At 42.4% G+C, this 20,186-nt stretch overlaps 1 protein-coding gene across 2 annotated transcripts in view; it reads right to left on the bottom strand.

Moving 5' to 3' along the window:
* The window catches only part of septin9b (septin 9b), an 85,417-nt gene extending 70,750 nt beyond the window's left edge, over positions 1-14,667 (bottom strand). Inside the window, exon 1 of one of the 2 annotated variants that reach the window (XM_031874675.1) lies at positions 14,372-14,667. In XM_031874675.1, the coding sequence (XP_031730535.1) occupies positions 14,372-14,393 (22 nt within the window). In that variant the 5' untranslated portion in view covers positions 14,394-14,667. Of the gene's footprint in view, positions 1-1,237; positions 1,550-14,371 lie in introns of those variants that run through there. The other variant, XM_031874674.1, reaches the window with a different exon arrangement.
* Positions 14,668-20,186: the final 5,519 nt, after the last annotated feature.

Raw genomic sequence — 20,186 nt, 5'->3', positions numbered from 1 at the left:
GTGATGCCTGACACAATGCTCCAACCACCTCGCATCTCTTCCATCACGTTCCTCTCCACCTCTGGAGTCAGTCTTTACTAAATTCCTCCACCTCTCCCATAAACAAAAAAAAAATCCCTCTGTCTGCAAAAATATGAATCATCCAGATGGAACATTTCACAGAACTTCACAAGGGGAAACGGTGGCTGCACTAAAGAGGACAAAAATGACAACGCTGCCACCAAGTGGTAATACAAAATGGGTGCACGGCGTATCTGCATGCATCACACGGCTCGCTGAACTCAGCCACCTTATTAACGGTCGAATTAGAGGCTAATTTGCACAGTGTCGCTCAGCTTGATGTCCGGCCTTAATCGCCGTAAAATGCCAGATTACCTTTATCCTCTCAGCGCAGACTGAACACATATGGGCCCGAGCAGAAGTTCCACTGAATCTCCAGTAGCACTTAACAAATAAAATCAATAAAGAGCAACTGATTAAAGGAAACAAGAAGGACCTCTGTTGAGAAGAGGACAGAGATAGACACGCCGCAGATGCAGGACAGTAAACGGACTCTGATGCATGCTGAACATTCCTCAAAAGAGTCTGCCGTCTGTCAAAAACAATATTAGCTGACATATGAGCTCTGCCTTCACTCCCCGCGACCTGAAATAAACCATCTGTGTCAGTCACAATTAATCTGACTCCTCGGCTTAAAATGCATCATCATGTGATGACGGCTTGAAGATTGAACTTCATCCGTCTATAATCGGATCGTGGTCGCGTACGCAGGGTCAGCTGTTCAGTCGGGGTATCCGAACCCCCGAGGCTGCCAATTACGGCACAGCAGCCACTTTGCGTCCGGGAGATTATGTTTCCTGACTCTGGGAAGTCGTCTTTGACAGCCCGTCACATGAGGTTTACTCACTGTTTGCTCCGCGAGCTAAGCTGTGGCTGTCCTTTCAATGAGAATGAGAGAAAATGTGTGTGGAGAGCTCAGTTTGTAGCTCAGACAACATATGTATATGATAAATAAATTAGAGGGGTGAAGTTAACATGGAGACACACAGACACACACAGACAGACAGACGTCTCCCACCCCAACTGTAAAGAAAACACTACCAGGGTGGCTTCTAGCTGACATGCACTGCTAAGAAGCTGCTTCCTCTGCAGTCTGACAAAGAAAAATGTAAGAAAGAAGAAGAAAGCTTTCTCAGCGTTAAAGTATTGAAATGAGTTGGAAAAAGCCACAACTTACCAGCTATTCTGTCTCTCTCCATAACTCAACGGCTACCTCAAATAGCCACATGTAACCTCTCCTTTTTCTCTCCCCTGCTTCCTTCCCTTCAACCTTTTTTTTTTTTTCTTCATGAAGACTTCCCCTTTCTCCTGACTTAGTCACCCTGTCCCCCTCTTTCAAACCCTCCCTCTTTCCTCCCCCCCCCCTGTCTCCCTTGCTCTTACTTCCTCCAAGATATAATGTCTTCAGTCTGTCAGGATAACAAGTGAACGAAGGAGACGTCTGCAGCCATGTGCGAGTCATGTGGAGTTGCTTTCTTTGCTGTCTCTCTCGCTCTCGTTCCCACACACACACACACACACACACACACACACACCAGGCTTTTTATCCCAGAAACACACAAGCTGACACTTTTTTACCTTTTTTCTCTCTTCGCTTTCTCCGATGTTTTTCTTACGACTCCCTTGATACTGAAGCTAGTCTCCCTCACAAACAAATACAGTCCTATTGTGTCTTTGAAATGGATCCTTGGCCCTTTGACCAAAGTTCCTAATCTGAAAACAAACTCAGTCCACTTAAAACAGAGAAAAACTCCAGCAGTCCACCAAGACATCCTGCACTATACCAACAACACACGTCATCATCACCATTCTAATCGGGGTGTAGAAACCCACATACAGTTATCGTCCAAACAAGTGCTGAGTGAAATGAAGAGTATTCTCAGTCCAGGGTCCTTGTACATATAGTGCTTCTTAATAAGTATTGTTTATACATCAGCTGATCGTCTCCCAGTTTCAGTTCTGCAGGAAATGACTGGACATCTGATGTTCGTCATGTTGCTCAGAGTCTAAGTGTATCATTATTTCAGAGAATTAACGTCCGCGGCAAAAATCACCAGTTACCAGAGCAGCACAGACACACACACACACGTCATCCAACACGACTCTAACCCTAAACTTGCAGTTTGACAAAGTCAGGAGTCACATGGCACAACACGTTATCTCACTTGTCAAAAGCAGTCGCTCAATCAGCGGCCCCACGTTTCAAACTAGAACGCTAGGATGTCAGGGGACCCTGACCAAGCCTCGCTGGTATTTGGGTGAGATGAGAGTGAGGTCAGGTTGATCAGTGAGCCGGTGTCTTGGTGAGAAACTTCCAAGAAAACACAACACACAATCTGACTCACACACGCATCTTTTGTTTTTGTATCGGGGAGAGAAGGCACAGCCCAACAGCTCAGTTCCTCTTCCTCTTTCTTACAAGGAGCATCCCTCCTTGACCCTTGTCTTTTAAATGTACACACAGCAGCACACAGGCAGTTGGACCCCGTAGGAACATCTATCTTGGATGAGGCTAATGCTTGGATAAAGCAACGCTATGACCTGGTGTTTCTTCATGCACGACAAACGCCTCTCTCTATCTCACCTGCTCTGGTATTAAGTCATCTCTATTTTACGTTTCAAAATATACATTTATAACACAAACACAAATGGTAGATGGGTGGAACATTCTGAGAGATACAAGCCACCACACACACACACACACACACACACACACACACACACACACACACACACACACACACACACACACACACACACACACACACACACACGAGGCCTTTTCTGACATCTGTAATGGAAAAGTCAGGAGAGGCAGAGCAGAGGAGGCAGATTAGGGATATTCAAGTGTGGCTGCACAGTGAGTAGATTTAGGCTGACTAGCTCTAAAGATCAGAATAAAACAGGATTTATATAAGCTATGCAGAGACATTTATCCATCTCTTTAAATGTTTGAGTCGGAACGTTAACGTTTTGGTCTTAATGGCTATTTGAGGGTGCGAGTCAAGATGAAATTGGATTGATTTTATGTCATATTAAACATGTAATAGTGCTAAGATAATTGCCATTATGGTGCCTATTTATATGTCTATATATAGTCATACAACAGTCAAATCCAGATTGTTTTATTTTGAAGGGCAAAGAAAGATAACAAAACTGCTCACAAGTGTATTCTGGTATATGTTGTCCATATTCTGTACTGTATTCCTATAAAATAAAATCAGCTGAAGTAAATCAAAGTGCACACATGCAACCGGCATCTAAATTCTGAGCAAGGTGATAAAATCAGAAAAAATTCCAAATGAGCATTTAGATGCTGAATCCATATGTGAAGCTGGATGCCGGTGCTGTGACAAAAGAGTGGTTTTAAAAATAGAGACGTGTCTTTTTTTGGCCGCAGGCTTGTTCTGCCGTCTCGCGATCATTTTCCAGACTTAAAACGCTGCAGTTAATCACAGGGTCGGGGTCAAAAAAACACATGAAACACACAACATGTGCTTATGCATTTGTTGACTCACTGTTCCGACAAACACGTAAACACATGTACAGCATGTGTTTGAGGACACATGTGGCACTGTAGCATGACTTCTTTAAAGTTGTTAGTGAAAAGGTTCTTTTCTCTCTTTTTTTTTTGGATGAAGCCAAATGGCAGAGCTGCCCCGGCATCTCCACACACACTCAAACCCAAACCCCGGGTCCAACCTGCAGTGTGCTCCTCTGGCCTCAGAACAACAGTGACCTGGGCACACACACACACACACACACACACACACACACACACTTGTATTCATATAAACACAACATAAATGTTAGGTGGCTTCTTGTTCTTGTCACTTCGGTGCTATAAATTACTAAGTGTAGATTAAATCTTTTGGAAGTATTTTGGTTTTGCAACCACAATCCGATGAGTAAACTTGACTTCCTCCTGTTTCCTGATGCAAGAGCACACTGTTCCCTGCTGTTTCACAGTAAATGAAGCCGTTTGAGCTCGTAAAGGACATAATTCAGACAAACTGATGCAAGAGAGAACAGACTGAGAGAGCCTCCCTCACTCATACCTTTCATCACCTGCCCTCTCCATCATCTCAACCTGCTGGCGAGATACAACCGGACCCTCCCACCACACACACACACACACACACACACACACACACACACACCATCTCAAACTGAAAACAAACGCATACGTACACTCGAACATCCACTTAAAACCAGACACACACACAAACTCAATGGGTTATCTGAGCAGATTCCTCTCGCATGACAGTACACCCTGTAAACACATAAAGAAACACACACACGCATACACGCATACACACACACACACACACACACACACACACACACTCAGCCTCTCTTTTTCTTTGACTCACATATTCCAAACGTATAACCTATATTTGCAGCCGACAACGCAGATGGTCATGAGGCACAGACAGACACGTGTGCTTCTTCACTCATGCGAAAAAAACTCCAACACACACACACACACACACACACACACCCCCTACAAAAAAAAAAAACAGTGTATCACACATTGACTACGGTTGGATGGTGAGCCTTGGGGTGCACATTAATGTAAGCCGTCACTTTAGAGCACGACCTATGGCTGAACGCGTGACTCAAACATGCTAAATTTAGTTATACAACAGTCAAGCAAAGAAAGAAAAAAAACTCACCAGCATGCCAGCCAACACTAAAGGGATGCCTGCAGGGCAGCGATGCACAATGAAGGAGAAAGAACAGTGGGACAACGATAAATCATGAAAGGAGAGGAGGAGCAGAGAGCAGGGGAAGTAGTGGAAGAGGTAAATGGAGGGGAAGAAGAAAGGAGATAAGGTGAGGAAGGAGATGAGGAAGAGGAGCCGCTTGTGTCATTGGGCGGGAAATAAACGCATGTCGAGGGGGATCTACACAAACTGAACTGGAAAGGGTGCCATGGCGCTGCGGGAGACGCCTTCGGTGTATTGATTTGTGGTTCGGTGTCAAATTAAATCTATCACACCACCACTAGATCGATGTGTTGCACATTATCAAGTGCTACCGCGCTCTAATAGGCCTAACAGGCATGATTAACTACACGCACACACTGCCTTTATCCCCTCAAGTCCACAACAAACCTACTTTCTCCAAATCATAACAGCTTCGAGGAGATGGTGGAGAATGAAAAAGAGAGTGGTTGGAGCTGCTAGCCACAGTCTCATGACCTCACGCGGCACTCATCTTCCCCATGCAATGCCTCATCATCAACGTGCCCTCACACATGCACACACACAGGGAGAGAGAGAGCAAGACAGAGAGCGAGAGGGACAGAAAGAAAAAGAGAGAGAGAGAGGCGCTGTCCTCCTCATTTGTGTCCCCTGCTGCAGCTCCAGCCTACACATCCAACCTGGGGCATGTTCAGGGACGACACAACTCTTCACATCACTCATCCGCACAAGCCAAATTTAAAAGCGGACCCCACGTTCTCATGCAAACGTGAGGGAATGCATTTTCTTTTGTAAACACAGGGAGCTCCCATTGCTTGTTCCAGAAGGATTTCACTTTTCATTTTCTAAGTGATTTTCTACCTAATTGGGGAAATACCAAATAACTGGCAACCCATTTTCTAAACATCACCAAGAGCCATCATCATCTGAGTGATCTGGAGGAACCGCAATGGTGAAGATGATGAAGGTTCTCAGTGTTTTTTAGTTTTTTACAGCTGTGAGGTTTTTGTCCAGAAGTCCTCTTAAAAGCAATGCACCACCCAGAATAAGTCCAGCAGTTATTCAGACATTTTAAGATAGTGAGTCATTAGCGACTGAAGATCTGACTGCATCTCTATTTTCCAAACAGACTTCCCAGTCTGGCCTGATGGCAGCCACATGGTCCCACAAACGGTTCCCCCTGAATGGAAGTGTAGGGGAGAGAAACGGAGGAGAGAGAAACTCTTCTGCTGTTCTTCAACGTAAACTCAGTGACTTGATGTGATTTGTGTGTTTTACATTGCATCAAACATATTCAATGCATCTCAGGTAAAAATCAAAGCCGTATCGCTGAGTCTGCTTCCCAGTCACGAGTGTGGTATTTTCAGAACTGCTGACCTGCTGGGTTAAGTGAACAAAGTGAGCCTGGAGTCAATAAAAGGTATGAGTGATCGTCTGGGAATTGTAAACATATCATTCGTATGCAATTTCTAAATCTTTGTCGGGAAACCCACTTGCAATTCCCATGCACTCATTAACATATACCGGGAAATTTAACAATATAAAGTAATTCTAGAGATCATTTTGCAATGGGATTACACCATCCGCAACATCAAATCGGGCCAGGGACGTAGGGTAGGGTGGGCCAATGACCCCTTCCCTGCTTACCTACCCTCCTACGTCCGGTGGCATTGCTCGCACTACACCCATCTTCTAACTCTGCATTCATTTTGATCTCAACTACATGCCTGTGAAGTTTTGTGACTGCATCTTGCACAGTTGTGACGCTATCGTGGGGACAAAATCTGTCCACAGACAGACATATAAACACCTGGCAAAGTAGTCCAACCCGCTTCCACGTTAGTTCCTCCTACAGTAGGTCTCTCCAGGACCATGATGACACAGACAGACTCACAAGGTGAAAACAATACCATCTGCATGCTGTCGTGGCTCGTAATAACTAAGTGGGCTTTCGTACAGTCCTGTCTCTACCGTTGAATCGTTATTCATCATAACATATGACGGATTTGCAGTCTGGTCATATTTATAATGCTTATAATCAGTTATATCCTTGTGATAATAGCACATCAGGGGGCGACTCCTCTGGTCACAAAAGGAAGTCTGATTGTATAGAGGTCTATGAGAAAATGACCCTACCGCTCACTCGATTTATTACCTCACTAAACATTATAAAGATGAGTTTATGGTCTCAATCACTATGGTTTCAAGTCTTTTTCAATAAAGCAGGATGTTCATTTCGTAAATTATGGTCCATTTAGAGTAAAATAGACCATAAAGCAGGGTACGCTTTAGGGCGTGGTTACCTTATTATAGACAGATTGACAGTGTGTTTTCAGTTCATGACAATTTTAACCTTTTGGGTCGCCTACAAATGTCTTATTCAGCGTTTTGGTTGTACATAGCTACACGCTCTGGTGTCACATCTGGTTGCAGAAAAACAAGATGGCAACTGCCAACATGCCAAATTCGAGGCTTCAAAACAGCAGTCGACAAACACAATAAGTGACGTCACGGTGACTACGTCCATTTCATATATACCGTCTATGTATTTACCACGCTCACCATCTTAGGCTTAGCATATTAGCATGCTAAGATTTGATAATTAGCATGAAACACAATCAGCTGAAGCTGATCTGATCTTCATTGGTTAGACCTGCTGGTGTATAGAAGAGAAGTCAGGGGACCATGCCACTAGCATGGTTAAAAACACAACTAAATCTAAAATGAGGCTAACCTAAATGTCCTCGAGCGGCATGAATAATCCACTGAAAAGCGAAACCTCCACACAGAAACTCTGACCTCTATAATTACTAAGAGCTTATCACAAATTCACAGCCGCTGAAGATGTTTCACAGCTCATAAAATCGGTAGTCAAAACAAAGTGCAAAAAAACTCATTACTGATGTTGAGTCAGCAGTTAACGCCGCGATGCACTCAGCCAATCCCCTTCGACAACCAGAAAAGAAGAGAAAAAAATCATGACGATAACCAATACATGACCCTGTTACTCATGACACACACATTACACACACACATGGAGAAACACACTCACAGTTCACAGAAATACCCCATGCCTTTAACCTATAAGCCACGACGGCTCCTCTCTTCCAGGTCTCTGACTATTTCAATCCCACTCTCAGGTCAATGTGGACGGTCAGAGTGTGTAAAAGTGCTAGTAGTGCAGTCTGTCTGTCCCAGCATGGCTGTGGTAACACTGCTGGCTATTTCCTCCTCACCATAAGGTAATCATTAGACGTCAGTGGGAGCTGGTTATAGGATACGTAAAAATGGGATACCCTCAAATTTCCAGATCCCTTGCAGGAAAGAAGGAGCCTGTTGTAGCAATTGATAAGTACGTATGTGGACATTTGGAAATGTCGGCATCTTTTATCCATTCTGCAGGATTTTTGCGTAAAAACTCCTTTTTTGAGTGGCATAGAAGCAAGAATAAGAACTGTTGCCTTCACAAATCCATATGAAATGAGTTAAGCTGGAACAATAACAGCCTGTCTGCAGCGCTTAGCGTTTGCTACAGTGTGTAATATACCTCATTGGTCTGTGTGCTGTTACAACCCACACTGCTTAACTGTGCATGGGGTAAATGAGTAAACGTAAGCTTGGACGGAGCATGGACGAGAGAAGCAGAGCTATGCGATTTGGCTGATTATCATTAGGCAGAGCATTAGCCCGAGGCCGCTGTTTCACCTCCATCTCCGCAAATTAGCCCGAACTGATGGAGGGATGATGCCGGAGCAAGAGAGAAAAGAGGAGAAAGGAGGGAGAACGGGAAGAGAGTTCCTGTGGTTTCCTGATGGCTTTGGACCTCTGTAATCAGCGTGCCATGCTCCTGATGTCTAAATCCACAAGTTGGACCCAGACAGTCTACTACACACACACACTCTACATACACACAAGACACACATGCACATGCAAATACACGCTGCAAGCTCCTGACGCATGAGCTCTGCGGTGATCTCTGTGCATGTGGAGTTTGGCGACGGAGTGCATGTCCCAAATAAATGGACGACCGAGTGTGGAAAAACACGCTGCATCTATGCAGTGTTACACTGATCCATGACGCAATAGCGTGTATAATTCATTAGCAACTGATTTCCTAATTAGATGACTGAGCTTAAGAAGTCTAACATGGTATTTCCATGCCCTGGGAATGTTAGCTCAATATTTGTGAAGATGAGCTACTCGCTCTCCAAAAGCCAAAAATCAGAGAAGTGAGTATAATTATAGTCCGGAGCTGCTTCACAGACAATGAATGGGGGACAGAATGTTTCTTTTCTATTTTATAACCATATGAGCTTTATGAGAAAAACTCAGATAAGGATACATCGGCCATATTGTCAGTTTTTAACATAAATACATAAACATATTTAATGAGGCTCCCATACATGAGGTGGTCAATATATCTGTGATGAAGCTAATACCAGCCAATAATATAGACCAATTTGATTTATTATTATAGATACATAACTAATATTCAATATGACAATAATAGATCCTGATTCTATAATAAAAGGAAACATACATAAGGTCACACTGGCCGTGGTCATACATCCAAATACATCATAACGATTGGGTCATCACAGACGGTCCGACATCTGAGAGGGGTTGAGCTCATGACCTTTATTATTGACCTTCCACTAAGTCCAGGTATTTTCCCCATTTCTGAGCATAATTCTCCAGCTGGTTAATAAGACGGAGAGACAATATCTGATATGCCGCTGCAGCCCTCAGTTAACCGAAACGTACGTTCACTGGGAGCATCCCTCGAAATGTACAAACTAGGAGAAGATGGCGAATCCTCACCGACAATGAATTTAATATTTTCATAATCTTCTGAACGTTACAGTATCTCCAGGACTCTGGATTTTCCCTCAGCTTAGCTCTGGATGACTTTGAAGGAGTCCAGTAAGTGAGTCACTTTAATAAATGGGGAAATGCAAAAAGCTCAAGTAGAAATCCTCGGCAAAATTGTTGGAAAAGTACAGTGAACTAACTTCTAGAATTTAAATGGTATGAGTGGCTTTAGTGTTAAGGTTGGAAAAGGGTTGGAAAGCTTTATTTTGCTCTGAATCCTTTTCCATCTTTGTACATCCATACACAAACAAAACCTCTCTCACACGAGACAGAACGCATAAATGTTATTCTTTTTACTACATCATGTCACCACTGACACACAAACGCTCTCGTTGTGATCAGCCGATGCTTTACTAATGGCATCTGCTTGTAACATCAGGTGTTTTCCCTTAATGAACATGGGGCAAAATCGTTCACGGCTGGCCTGCTGCTCATCACGATGAGCAGCAGTGACATGGCCCGTTTTCATCCTTATGTTACTCACAGGGGGCTTTGTTAGGCTGAAGACGTCATCATCGGCCATCTCTATTTATAGCCAGACTCTGACACAGTGGCAGATGATGTCACACTTTTGCATTTGTGTGTGCGTGTGCAGCACGAGGGGTCTACGGGACTATTCAGCAGGGAGAGAGGTCTCCTGCATGGTACGCCTGCATCGATGAAGCATGGGTCAGCTTTTCAGAGCCCAAAGTTTTAATCAGATAGGAATTACAGCTGCGAGGAGAGAGATAAAACCATGTGAGACGGATGTGTCACTTCCTGTAGTGGGAGAGAAAAAGATTAGGCTGATAGCTGCAGGAAAGTTTATCAAAGGGGAAAGAAGTTCAGTCCTTTCAATGAGAGAAACTTCTGCAAAGTAATCGGTATCTAAGGCAGCCCTCGGGGGCTCAGACGGGGAGCTTTTGTACTTGGCACTCACGAAAGAAGTCTGATAAAAGGTAGTATTATACTCATGGAGGCTTTCGAGCAGGGGTTTTAATGTGATGAGGATTATATGAACCGGAGAGCTTGGCAGTTTGACTCTTAAGGTAGTGAATGAAATGAGACGCTCACCGATGAATAGCAATGCGATAAATACAGCTGTATCATCCCAGGGAGTCGTGGTGAATGTGGTGGCAGTCCGGGGCCAATATATGACTCAGACTGAGGGGAATCTACCTCAGCTGTCACTGAAGAGCCATTGTTGGAGGGAAAGAAAGAGCTGCATTGACTCCCCTCATCTGCTCGTTCTCTGTGGGACCTTACTGGTGTGGTTCAGTGGGAGGATGGATGACATGATGACCCAGCGGTACTGTAGCTCGTCGAACTGAATGACTGTGCTGATATGTGACCAGCTGGAGCTCAGTCATGTGTTGTTGTAACTTTTACAGTGATGGGCAGTGGGCATAGATTAGTATTTCTACTCTGATGACCTGCTTGAATTAAGCTCTGAAGTAATGAATCCATTACACAGTTAGTCTGTAGATAGAAACTCATTGACAACAATTTGAAAAATCAACTAGAAGATTCCTCCAAAACTCAAAAATCAAAAAAAAATGTTGTGGGTTCTTCCTTGGCCCACGCTGAAGCCTTTCAACTCGTACTTACTCCCAATGCATACAAATTCCTAAAAGTCCACACAACGAAGGTCGCCCCCTGATGGCCATTAGAAAGAATGCAAGTTCAAGGCACTTTAGCATTGGCTTCACTTTTCAGTTCCAGACCTGTATTATATAAGTGACGTGTTCTCATGAGAAGTGCATTCCCAGTTTAACGTGCCCTAACAAAATTCAGTAAAGTCACATATTGTAGTATGTGGGCCAAAGTCTGCACATCTAATCCGGCAGGCTAAATCCTGGCCATCGCCCCCTCTAGTGTGCTGCACAGCGCTGAGCCGTTGAGTCATTGTAATAATTAGCCATTTCCTTGTAAAACTGACAGAGATGAGTATGTTTCCCAAAGACATGGGGGTAGTCAGTCCATGCTCTATATGAAGTCAACGGTTCTAACATGGCCACCCTAAAAATACCACATCCGTCAGGTCCCTCCGCAGAGTCAACATCAAGAACGCTTCCCTGAGTTTTTATCAAATCGTCTATTAAAGACGTAAAAAAAAAACTCAGGGAGCAAAAAAAAAAAAAAAAAAATCAAACAAAGCCACTTAACCAGCCTCCAGCAAGTGTTCACCACAAAGGAGTCTATTCAAGCTGAGGACGAGCCTGTTTTGAAAAATGACCCAGCCATGAGAATATATAGCAGAGCGGACTGGGATCTCTCATGCGTGGGAAGACAGAGAGAGGAAAAGGAACAGTGCATGTACTCCACTGGGTCTCCCTGTTCATTCAGGGTCACATTACTTGAAACTACAGAACAACGTGGGTACATCTAGTTCATTAAGCCCAACAAGCTCCAGGTCTCACTGGACTTTCCAACATATTTTCTGTCAGTGATCCGAGGGACGACACAATGCTCCCACTCGGGAGAGTGAAATCAAGCACGAGCGACTGGAGAGAACATGAATCGAATGCATTCTTTCCAAAAAGCATTTGGGGTAAAGACAGAGCTTTGAACTTGTAGTTTTTTTGACACATTGAGGTATTGTGCTGCTTTTATGGTATATCTTTAAAGAACAATTCAGATAGTAGGACATTACAACAACATAAGCTGATAGGGATTTCATTTGAAAAGGTTTTTCACACCAAGGCTCCAGCTCTTTATGACCAGTTAAGCAGATGATAGCTGCTCTCGATTACACCACTGCACAACTTCAAACATCTGCATTTTGCTAGCGCTAATTGGGTTCTCTCTCAGTTCAGCCATGAAATGCTCCAGCCTGACAGATGACTTGACACCTTAAGGTCAAGATGGTGCATGGACACGCTGCTGGAGCTACTACGAGCTTAGAGCTGAGCGTGGCTGCCCGGTCTTATGGTTTTTCTTTGCCTGCAGAGAGATCAGACTGCCAGTCAATAATGATCAAAGTACATAAAGACCTCAGGGTTAAAATACTCTGCCTTATTCAGTCAACAGTGACAGACAACTTGCTCCTCCAAGCCTCCTGTACGGATTATTATTATCTCCGCCAGGAGGATCATGCGATAAGTCGTGTGTGTCCGTGAGTGAGTGTGCACCTGTGTGTCTGTCTGCATACATCGCTGCTTGTTTTTGTGTTTGAATGGAGAGTGTTTTGCAACGCTTACAGTCTATTGGTGTCTAGACAGGGGTTACTGAATGCAGGTTGTATTTATTTAATCAAACAATACAGCAGTGGTCTTTGCAGGCACACCCGGTAGATCTGCAGACTGCTAAGCTACCAATCTACCACTTTATAAAGACAGCAGCAAATAGATTGAGGGTGTTTGCACAGCAGTGCTGCGTCAATGCAGGTGCAGCGGTGAGGATCTCCAGAGGTAGAAACTGACAGTTAGTGATAAGACTTCTTCAACGGCCCAGTCTTTGGCCTCTAAGTATGATCTTTCCCGTATTTCTATTCCCTGAAAGGTCAAGCACTGATTCCTTACGGCTCCAGACTGCTGCTGTGTTTGTGATAGTTGCTTTGCACATTGTTGATACTGTGATAATTTGTTGTTTATTTTAACATAAAATCAAATGTGGATGTTGGGTAATGTAACAGCGCAGGCTGAATGTGAGCAAGACTTAAGTCACAAGAAACTTGGCATATAACTCAACTTACTTTTGACTAAAATGCGAAAACATTCAAGTTTTAAGTTTGACCTGGTAAAACTAATTAACATGTAGGCTTTGCACAAAAAAACAAACCAATAACACAACTATGAAAGGAAAATGCTCATCAAGATTTGACATGCGCGTTTTTCCGATGATGGATGAGATATGGATTTTAAGCTTTTTTTTTTTTTTTAAATGGTCCTATTTTAATCTTTTATAGCATATATGAAGTTTTTTTCTTCAAACTGCAGAGTCAAAATAAGTGTATGTTCAGCACAACTCTCCGTAGCATCGGCTTGTGCCACATTTTGTGTCTGTTTAATCTCGAGCACTTTTATTTTTCTCCCCAGAGCCCATCCAGTGTTTCCAAATGTTGAGGGGGAGGGCACGCGCAGATGGGGCCTGAGCAAAGCCAGAGAAGTGTGTTGTATGACACACACTTGCATGTTGTTTCACGCATGTACAATGCAGAAGCACACACGAGCAGGCAAAAAACATTCACAATGATATTGTGAGCGAGCAAACGGCCAAAAATGTTTGTTAAAGCACTAAGCACTATGAGTCCATGCAGAGAGCACAGCCTGAAGGGGCCAGTGCATCCGTACAGAAGGTCAGGCTGAGAAGGACAGATGATGATGCACATCAGACTTTAATAGCCAGGGGACCCCGAGGTGCTCCCCTGGGTGCTGCACACTCAGCCGTAAAAACAAACTGGCCCAAAACAACAGAGGGGGCGACGACTAAGTGACAGAGTTTGGCAAGTTGGAAAGTGATATTAAAAAAAAACGGATAGAGAAATAAAGTTGAGATAAAAAACAGTCAGCAGTGCTTTTTTTTTTTACACAGAAAGACATTTTGTGACAAAGCTTGTGTGCGATACTTTGACATGCAAAAATATCAAAAGTATTTTTAAAATTATATTTAAGCCTGTTTCGAAAGTAGGTCACATGTTTATGCACAATTGATTACAATTATTCTTCTGCAGAGTTTAGATCACTTGATATCTGACTAAATTAGTTCCCATAATTAAGTGTATTCTAGCATAATTTTTTTTTAAACCTCTGTACCTGAATTTGGAGTCTTCTTCATGCTCCGGGTTTACTGCTGGTCCAGTTCTCTCGGTCGTGAGTCAACGCAGCGCTTTGGTCCTCAGAGGAAACCTGCAACCGTCCTATTCACTCGTAGGGTTCCGTCGTCCCAGGAAGCCGGAGTTGACTGTTGTGTCGGTTTTCCCCTGCACTTGTGTTTTGCGCGGCCCTCTCCCAGTGCGTGACGACACTGCGTGACTGCGGGCAGAGCAGATGCAGAAATGCCGTGTGATCCGCTCAGCTCGACGATGTGCACTTAAGTTGTGAGTCCAGAGACCGCACGACCATGATAAAATATATGTGAGCGCATAGGGGGGTGGTGGAGGGGGGAGTTCCCTGACGCGCCTTTACGCACGGATACCAATAGGAGATCGCAGATTATATCCAGTGTTGGGCTCTTTTAGGCAAAGAAAAACAATAACTATGAAAAAGAAGTTGTATTCAGCCACTGCCTTGAAATAACAATGAATTGCTATAGACTCATCAGAGGAATATTTTGCAATACATATATCCTGCGTTCATTACGGAGAACATCCCATGGATAACTCTGGATTGTTCAATATGTCTGTGGTAAACTTGTTATAAATAAGTGTGCTAGTGACTTTGATTAAGTGCTGTGGGGGAGGACTCAAGCACCGAATAACGATGGAAACCGCTCCAAATTCATGACACGGTATCGGTTAGAGACCTTCACTCCGTATGGTCCTTCATCATTACTTTACACATACCTAAGCAGACTCGCATTCAGCTCAGCACATGCTAATATGCTCTGTGGTCAGATGTGTACAGATGGACTTTGTTGCTAATTATAACCGTGCACACCTGTGATTGAATGCAATGACTATCAGATGATCAGTGACACGTTGTTTCTAGTATGTTGCAGTAAAACGACTGTCCGATGCTGCCCTCTTCTGGTTAAAAGTGAGACTGGCAATACTTTCAATATGTTTCACTCTGAGGCAAGAAAGGGGGAAAAAACATGTTATGTCGTGCTACAGCAATGTTAGGCTAACACTCGGGCCATCTGTTATAGCAGGAAACGCACGCATGGAACTGATAAGCTAATGATGCTTTCAGGTTCAATTCGTTTTCATTAGAATTCAATTTCACAGTAAACATGTTCATAAAAAATACACAATAATGACTGATAGGGTTCTAGACGTAGTACCCTTATTGTTGCATGTGAAACGGCTCAAAAGCAAATTTAGTAAAGGATTCAAATCAGGCTAAAACAATCTTTACCTGGTCAAATAATAGGCTGTAACAAGTGAGCAGTCACAGCGAGCACACAGCATAAATGCCCGGAGTAAATGGTTTTAAAAGATAAAACAGAATACAATTCTTATCCCGATGGATAAGCTATATTTTAGATAATTCAACTCCTCATAGTTTTGTAGACCCTTTGGTCCAGTCAGTTGGGCTATTGCTGCCACCTTCTGGTATGAAGCACGAGCTCGTTATAATAAGTTACAAAAGACAAAAGAAAATTGATGGGGGGTGATTTTACAACTGCGTCCAATGCCACAAGCATCATATCCAAGAGTTTGATGGGTTCAAATCAGATTTAATTTAGTGAAATGGTGTCATCTTTAGACAAGTGTAACATTGACCACGTCAGAAAGCAACCTCAAAGTGGAACATTGTGTATTATTCAGAGGGATCTATTGCCAGAAAAGGAATATAATATTAATGAGTATGTTTTCTCTAGTGTACAATCACCTGAATATAAGAGTCGTGTTTTTCTTACCTTAATGCATCGTCTAAATCTACATTCAGAGTGGAACTTCTTCACAGAGCCGGCCGCATGTTTCTAAGGTAACCCAGAACAGACAAACCAAACACTGGCTCTAGATAGGGACTTTGATATTTTCACACCGACCACTGCAGTTCTCCTACACTATTGGCACACTGAAGAAATTTCATTCGGTTGCAATCTGCTATTTCACCGCTAGATGTCACCAGATCCTACACACTGCACCTTTAATTATTTAATTTAATGATTTAATTTCATCATTTTGAGCCCGTTTATATGATTAAGCGAGCTTGAAAAATGTCAGCTTTGGCATTTTGAGCATTTATCTGGTGTTACTGTGATTTGTGTGTGGAGGTGGCAGCAGTGTTTCTTTAAATTTGGTCACATTTTAACACAGAAAATGTCCCAAATAAACTACACTACACACAGTCCTTTGTATTCATATGTTACACACTTTATTCAATTTCAACTTGCTTCGTTTTCTAATAAGGGTGCACACACATTGGTTAACATTGTCACATGCTTCTTTAATTTGCAAGCAACATTTACTTTTGTTTTGTAGAACTCATCTGGCATAAGGTTTGAATACTGTGAGAAGGCCTTTTAAGGACCGCCCACAGGAAGTGGAAGGAGCCAACAGGGAGACAGAAAAAGGGGTTTAGAAATATCAAAAGAGTCTCTTTTTGTTTGGATTTGTTTAGCATACTTTCTATGTAGATCATTTCTTACAATATCTTTAAGTGTGTTGGATGTTTAATGTTGTTGTCGGTCAACTTTCCCCTCGTCTCTGTGAAGGGCTCGTCCATGGTTGTGTGTCATTTGGAAGTTTCGTTATGCTGAAGTTTTAGTTTCATTCGTTTTTTGTTTTTCTTCGAGCTACTTTTTCTAGTTGCTTTGTTATATTGTGATTTATTCAATTTTTGCAACTTTATCAAAGCAATGCTTCTTTTTGTAATACAACAAAGGCAGAGGCGGGCTAAACAAGCTGAAGGTACACAGGCTAACTGACTAACTGAAGCCCCCCGCTACAGCCTTAAACCCTGAACCCTTAGGGACTTACCTGACATCACTTGGTAATTGGTAGAGTGTGAGAGGCTGCAATGGCTTCAAATGATATAAAATCAAGTTGGACAGGACTTTGCTGCGACATTCCACATACCCTTGATGACACCCAAACACATTAAGTACCATTGTGGGTTTTTATTGTACCTCTTACAAGACAAGAGGTAAATGTCAAATAATCTATTTCCTAGTTTTTGTTAAGCTTAAATAACAAAATGAAAATAAATGGTTGATGAATAAACCAGGTGTGTAAAATAGCCTCTGCTTGCATTCCTCTGATTTCATGTGCTTTAATGTTACTATCTTAAATACATGTTTCTGTGTAAATGAAATAAGTTGAATACGCCAACGCTCACAGTGAAACCAAATCCCACCTTGCTATTTGGATCCGTGGCTGATTATGAATGTGCCTGAAAGTCATAAAAACGACATCACATGCTGAACATTTTAATAAATAAAGGATCAAACATTTATTCTATTAAAATAGCCAAGGGGTAAACATGTTGCAACTCAACTTTAAGCTATGAAACTGTATTGTAAGTATTCAATTATTGAGGCGTCTGTCAGATCTTGTTTCTGTGATGCCTGTGGTTTCGTTTGACATGCACTTCCTGCCCTCTACTGACAAACACATGAGTCTCTGTAAGTTAGAAATGAGATAAAGCGAGATAAAAAAAATACAAAACCAACCAACACAAACAACCAGAAACCAGATTTATCACAATTTATGAAAATCACGTTATTCATTACCATTCTGATGGTGATATACAATTCAAATTACCATTAAAACTGATTTACAATAACCATTAGCATCATCACCATCTTTACTATCAGCATTCTCCTTTTTATATTCACAATATATCATATTTGTGTCTTATTTACCCTGTTATGAATATGTGGATTACATTAGATATGTATTCATATCTTATGTGAGAACTCGACACCTGCAAACCAACCACACAAACAACCCCCCCTCCCCCCTCACAAGTACGTGGTTTGTGCCCACATGCTTTCACACACAACCTGCGAACATATCTGTGCAAATTTGTTTTTCAAAAGCTACATTTGCTCTCAGTATTACTCGTACTTCCTTTTGCCTCTCTTAGCTGTCCATCGGTTACTGTTGTAGCGCTCGCTCGGTTTGTATCATTTCAGTTAATAAACCCTTTTGTATATAAAAGGTATGGGACCACGAAGAACCTTATTAAAGCATTTAATCAGAATGCTATTAAAGAAAATAAACACCAAAACACACAAATATTAATGGTTGAATATTGATCCATTGTTTAGCTGTTAAACATGCATTTCACATTTTGTCTCACGTGTGTTGATGAAATCAGTCAAAAAAAATGAACCAGCCCTCGAGAAGAAGATGGCCACTAAGCCAAGGTAAGCAATGCTGAGCACAATCATGCGGGCAGGCCGACGGCGTTCTTGGTCATAACTTCATACAGATTACCATTGGGGACCTGCTGCGGGACACCTGCCATGCTTCTTCTGCTGCTAGTCCATCGTCTCACCTGTTGGTGGTCAAATATCACTGTAGAAATTGTCTGATAGTGTGAAGGTACTGTATGTACAGATGACAGAACATTACAGACATTACTTTAAAGACCTTCTGAAGACCACATTTTGGCTGTAATGTAAATGTATATAAGACTTCTCCTTAACCTTGTATTTATAGAGATAAAGTAAATACAAGGATTGTTCTTTCTGCAGGTAAAGCGAGTAAGGTTAAGAGGAGTTGTGTCAAAGTTGAGTATATTTAGAGCATCAGAAGGAAAAGTATTAGCTTGGATTTGTCTGAGAGAAAACATTTTGTTTTTTGGACAAAAGTAATAAAATGCAATCGGACCAGAGAAACATTTCATTTAGAAATTACAGCTTACAGGTCTCCTGAATTAAAATGTTTAATTTTTATAGTGGATAGTTCCACCCAAAATTAAAAACCTATATTTTTCCTTTTACCTGTAGTGCTATTTATCAATCTAGATTGTTTTGGTTTGAGTTGCCTCGTTCTGGGGAAATCGGCAGTAGAGATGTCTGCCTTCTCTCTAATGCTATGGGACTATATGTGGTGCTCGGAATTTGAAAAGCTCAACAGCCATGTGTCTTTCCAGAAATCATGACTCGGTCGCTCGAGATTAGAGGTACTAGTTTCTACACAACAAGGTCTGAGTAACCGGGTCAAAGTGGGCGGCTCCGGATGTCGCCATCTTTGCAGTGGCGACACAGCAGAGATGGGCAAAAATACATCAAAATGTATTTTGATACAAAACACAAAATACCCCTCAAATAAATGTATTAAAATAAAATACAAAATACTGGTGCCAGAAAATGTAACAAAATACAATACAAGCTAGCAACCCGATACGGCACCCACCTGTCGCTCTAAGCGGCCACGCCCTCGAGTATGCCTAACTTTAAGCCTCAATATAAAAGTTGTACAAAAATCCTCTCCCTGTCATGAACGGGGATATTAGCTATAGTGAACAAAAGCGTTTTTTTGTACCAGTTTTTTTGTACCAGGCTGCAAACATGTTTATTTCTGCTGTAAAGTTGTTTAAATACTGCAACAATCAAAGAGGGAAACCTCACTTCTACAGCAGTTTACAGCAGTGATAGACAATAGTGATAGATAAATGTGAGAGACCTGAACTCACCCTCTGGACGACCAGCAGGAGGAGGATGGTTACCAGCATGCTGATGATGCAGGCGGCGGCGATGATCAACACCAGAGGTGGACTTTTCTCATCGCTGAGGGCGCAAGGCGCTTCTGTTGAACTGGAACACTGTGCTGCTCCTGTGTGAAAAGGATGAAAAGGTGTTGTGGTCGTTGCACAAATGCTCCTGTATAGCATTCCATCAAGTGCTAGCATAATGATGGTGAATTCTCCGTAGACCTTAAGGAGGTCCTCTGAAACTAAAAGTAGACAGATATTCTCTTTGTATAGATAGACGAGCACGTAGGAAACGGCT

This window comes from Anarrhichthys ocellatus, unplaced genomic scaffold, assembly GCF_004355925.1.
Source record: "Anarrhichthys ocellatus isolate YVR2014 unplaced genomic scaffold, GSC_Weel_1.0 scaffold83, whole genome shotgun sequence".
NCBI classification, from domain to species: Eukaryota; Metazoa; Chordata; class Actinopteri; order Perciformes; family Anarhichadidae; genus Anarrhichthys; species Anarrhichthys ocellatus.
The sequence above is the reverse complement of the archived record's forward strand: the minus strand, read 5'-3'. Positions and strand labels throughout refer to the sequence as shown.